The 4,734-nt window shown below is 35.8% G+C and overlaps 1 protein-coding gene across 1 annotated transcript; it reads left to right on the top strand.

The window, feature by feature from the left end:
* Window positions 1-2,219: 2,219 nt before the first annotated feature.
* Window positions 2,220-4,584, top strand: ndufb2 (NADH:ubiquinone oxidoreductase subunit B2). Its single transcript, XM_058773121.1, has 4 exons — window positions 2,220-2,422; window positions 3,745-3,889; window positions 3,988-4,083; window positions 4,450-4,584. The coding sequence occupies exons 1-3, from the start codon at window positions 2,337-2,339 to the stop codon at window positions 4,060-4,062; spliced, it is 306 nt and encodes a 101-aa protein (XP_058629104.1). The 5' UTR covers window positions 2,220-2,336; the 3' UTR covers window positions 4,063-4,083; window positions 4,450-4,584.
* Window positions 4,585-4,734: the final 150 nt, after the last annotated feature.

The following is a 4,734-nucleotide window of genomic DNA, read 5'->3' as shown; positions in this document are numbered from 1 at the left end:
GCATATGAGCTGCAACAAAAGAGTCGAGCTGAGGGAGCGCATTTCCTGTTTTGGTGGCGATCAGGAAACGAATCGTGTGCAGAAAACATCCCGGCTGAGGTTTCACGTCGTCGTTGTGCGATGCCATTAATGCCTTCAGAAGTAATCTATTTCTTGCGTTCGTTAAATGGATGTTAGGTAACGTCGTGGCTTAAAGCTGCATGATCTGCTCGCCTTCTTCATTGATTGTGTTTCCAGAGCCGCCATGTTGTCGATCCCTGCACGCCTCCTCTGCGCTGCTCTGGGATGATGATTAGTAAATGGCGTATTGGAGCATTTTCTATAGAGCGCGCTGCTTAGCGAGTTATAGTGGTGTTGTAATAAGTCCCGTGAACTCAAATTGCCTGTTTTAAAATTAATTTCCAAGCAATTTCGTTACTTGCATTGTTTTAACTTATTAGTAGCCTATATGTTTGTACTACTAACACAATAGCCTGTTACCTAATTGTCTTTTTAGTCCAAGTGCATATTATATATATTGACCAGATTGCAACATGTTACAGCTTTAAAATGTATTATTATCATTGTTAGTAAAGTGCTGTGCTTTTTTAAATCGGGGGGCCGAAAAAGCCAAAGTGGGGGGGAAAACCTAATTGTATTGAAATAACCAGACTTAACCTATAAAGCATACTTTATTTCATTTTATAGACTCATTTCTAAGCTCTGTAAATCAGCAGCATGATCAAATGTGTTGAAAAACCTGTTCTACTCGATCTTGTACATTTATTTGAATTTAAAACTTACTGATCCATTATTGATATTTATATGCATTTTATAAGTAGTCTGCTATACTCTTAGAAATGTTATTGATTTGCATTACAAGATATCAGAGTTTCATCTACACTGAACTGCATACTTTCACTCTGTATGGGCCTCTGAGTAAGACTGGTGTTTTTTTTTCTTTAAGTATGAGCACCACATTCACTTATATCATACTCTGTGGGCCATAAAAACTTGATGTATCAAATATGATACAATTTTATAAAGAGGTTCAATAAATTATTCAATTAAAAAAAGGAGGGCCGGTGTCCTGCAGAGTTTATCTCCAGCCTGCCTCAACACACCTGCCTGCAAGTTTCAAGTATACTTGGTAAGACCTTGATTAGCTGGTTCAGGTGTGTTTAATTAGGGTTGGAGCTAAACTGCAGGACACCGGCCCCCCAGGACCGAGTCTGGTGACCCCTGCTTTAAAGGGTTAAAATGCTAACCCCTGGTTTCACAGACAAGATTTGAGCCTAGTCCCAGACTAAAATTACGTCTGAGCTGTTTCAACTGAAAGAAACTTGCACTGATTGACCTTAAAATATATCAGTGCCTTTGTTTAGTCTCAAGATGCACACCAGTAATGTTTTTTTCTGAGGCATGTTAATAAAAAATACATTACAATACATACAAAATAAAAAAATAAAAATGTCCTAATTGAACTATGGCCTAATCCTGGTTTAGTTTAAGACCTGTCAGTGAAACCAGGCCTGTTAGATGTAGCCAGATAACCTGTAAACTCTCTCTCTCTCTCTCTCTTTAAACAGCTGTTATTTATTTGTTTTTAATTGCTGAACATACAGTTTTAAAGCATATATATATAAAAAAACATATATAAATATACACAGGATTAGTCGTGTTTAATTAGTTCCTAGTTTCTCCCAGCCCTTTGAATATTTTCTTGGATGATAGTCCTTGGAGTCATGAAGACTGAGTAATAGAGATGGGATGAAAAAAATGTATGTGCAAATAAACTATCATATAATGATCACTGTCTCCTATGTCCTGTTTTCATAGTCTGCATTAATACAATTGCGTAAATACAATTTCCTAAACGTTTCTTCATGTAATGCACATTATATAAAAAATAAAGTACAATAAAATGCACAAGCAGAATCTCTCTTATTTCTTGTTTAACTTTTGCGCAGAGTGGATTTTAACAAATAAATGGAAATAACATAACTATTAAAATATACTTTTACAGACTAATAAAAGTAGGTTCAATAAAGAAATAAATGACCAAATTAAGTATATAATTAATATTAAATTGATTTAAGTTTTATATTTATTATGATTATTATCTTTACGATACCTGATCGATGTTTATACAATCTTTTTTCTGTGGGCATTTGGCGCCCTCTAACGAGCAGACAGCGAGTAGCATTAAAGCGCCTTATTTTAAGGGACCAATCACAGCGCTCGTTGTTAGCAGGCTAGAGAAACGGCCGCTGTAAAGGTGACATTTAGCTGTCTGGTCACCACAGCTCATCCGACCCAAACTAATTGTGAAAACAGAGTGGTGGCACAAATATAAGATGTCTTCTCTCAGGAGGACGGCGGGTGTCCTGCGAACAGGCCTGCAGCTCTTCAGACGCGGACCTCAGCAGATGACCGTCAGGAAGTGAGTGTTTATCAGCAGGAAGCTAACAGGCTAAAAGCGCTGCCTGAACACAGTGAAGTCTGTAGTCTGGTTCTTGGAAAGTCGAAGTAATGCTGAAGAAACAGCTTAATGAAACATATTCAATTTAAATATACCGAAATTAGCCAGGTTTATAATTAAAGAATTAGACAGTTGGATGTAAGTAGAGTATATAGAGGTTAGCTTTAAATAGAAGTGGGTAATGGTATCAGACTGTAGTACCTTGGCACTGAATTTTTATATTTTCACATTCAATGGTATTTGCATGGTACTCCAAAATACAAGGTCCAAAAGTATGGTTGTTGGTATTATCATGGTACTTCTCAAATTCAAAACACATGCTCGTACCAAGGTAAAAAGCACGGTAACCTGTCTAAAAATTGATAGTACCATTATACTCTGTAAATTTAGTTAATGGCATTAAGTGTCTAATAATAAACAAATTAAAAATTCTACAAGATATGTTCTAATATGATGCATTTACTCATATTTAAAAGGCAATTCCATGTTTATTTTTACTTGTTTGTTCAATGCAGATAAATGTTTGAGCTTTGTAATGTAAAAAAAAATATTTTGTGTATATGTTAAAAATAAATGTAGTAATGTTCTTGACTTGCCCTAGTTTGTATAACTTTTTGATGCATTTTCAGAAATAATGGGTTTGCCAATAGACCCATCTCCTTTTATTGCTATATTTGGTGTTACAGCACAAAACATGGTAGCCTTTTGTACACTACTTGCCAGAAGGTTAATATTGCTTAAATGGAAAGACCCCTTTCCCACTACTTTCCTCCATTGGATTAAAGAGATCATGCAGTATCTTAAACTGGAAAAAATAAGATACTCTCTTCAAGGGTCTTTCCAGAAATTCTGTGCAATCTGGCAACCTTTCTTGTCATTTGTTGAAAAATACAAGTAGGGAATACAATCCCAAAATATGCGAGATTTTTATTTTTTGTACAATGTAACTGATACTTTATGTCTGATGGGTTGGGGTATGTTGGTGTAATTTTGTTATTTCTTGCATATTATAAAACAAATAAATGTAATTATTACAGAAATAACGGAGTATAAATATGAAAAAAAAAAAATCTAAACTACACTTAAATGTAAAAAAAAAATTTAATTGGCTATTTTATGTACAGTTAATGAATTATTTTAGGTATTTTCATTTATTTACAAATATTTGTCCAGCTTATTAGTATCGGCATGCATCATAGTTTGTAATACTATGGGTTTTCATTAGCACTGCTAGCCATTAAATTTTATGTACTTGGGTAATGTTTCTGACGGTTATGTTTTAGGGCAGGAGGAGGCTCTCATATTGAACCCCAATACAGACAACCTTCTCAGCTCACCAAGAACCAGAAGTTTCAGGCAGAGTTTCTCAGCGGCGTCATGTGGTTCTGGATCCTGTGGCACTTCTGGCATGACCCGGACGCTGTGCTGGTGAGTGGGAACTGCATCAAAATATATGAGCATTGGGATAAAATGCTACTATTTCATAATAAACAGACCACCAGCCACTTAGCTAAATGTCTCTTTAGGGTCATTTCCCATGGCCGGACACTTCAGCATGGACCGATGAGGAGCTGGGAATCCCACCTGATGATGAAGAGTAGATTTGCCCTCAACAACCCAATGTACATACGCATTTAAAGGGATAGTTCACCAAAGAAAATTCTGTCATTATTTACTCATCCTCATGTCGTTCCAAACCTGTAAGACCTTTGTTCACCTTCAGAACACAAATTAAGATTTACTACCTTACTGGACCAAAACGTTCTAGTTGAGTTGTTGTCTATGCAGGGTTAGAAAGCTCTTGGACTTCATCAAAAGTATCTTAATTTGTGTTCTGAAGATGATTAAAGGTCTTACGGGTTTGGAACGACATGAGGGTGAGTAATTAATGACAGAATATTCAAACTAACCCGTTAACTCATTTACATACAGGAGAAATGGCTTATTTCTAGCATGCATGACTGATATTTCTCTTCTCTGCTTTGCAGATGTGCACCAGATCGCAAAATCCGCACATTTTCTGTAGAGGAAACTGAAAGTTCCTGTTATGTATATGGACTTATTATCAAGTCTAATCGTAAAAGTTGCATTATAAAATATAAATAAAAGCCATCAACGCTTCACTTTGTCAGTAGAACAGTGTTTTATCACTTAACATTTGGTAAAGGGAAGGGGAAAACAGTGTGATCTACAAAACATTTCCCTCATCTTATATATACACATTGCATTGGAGAAATTCCATCACATCCAAAACTTTCAAAGAGAACTCTGGG

Source organism: Onychostoma macrolepis, chromosome 04 (assembly GCF_012432095.1).
Source record: "Onychostoma macrolepis isolate SWU-2019 chromosome 04, ASM1243209v1, whole genome shotgun sequence".
Classification (NCBI taxonomy): domain Eukaryota; kingdom Metazoa; phylum Chordata; class Actinopteri; order Cypriniformes; family Cyprinidae; genus Onychostoma; species Onychostoma macrolepis.
Note: the sequence above shows the minus strand (reverse complement) of the source record. Positions and strands in the feature narration are given on the sequence as shown.

Excerpts from the sequence above, each read along its gene's own strand:
- ndufb2 (XM_058773121.1), top strand. The coding sequence starts at position 2,337 with ATGTCTTCTCTCAGGAGGACGGCGGGTGTCCTGCGAACAGGCCTGCAG. Across the intron at positions 2,423-3,744 it reads CAGCAGATGACCGTCAGGAA|GGCAGGAGGAGGCTCTCATA; the intron begins GTGAGTGTTTAT and ends GTTATGTTTTAG. Across the intron at positions 3,890-3,987 it reads ATGACCCGGACGCTGTGCTG|GGTCATTTCCCATGGCCGGA; the intron begins GTGAGTGGGAAC and ends ATGTCTCTTTAG.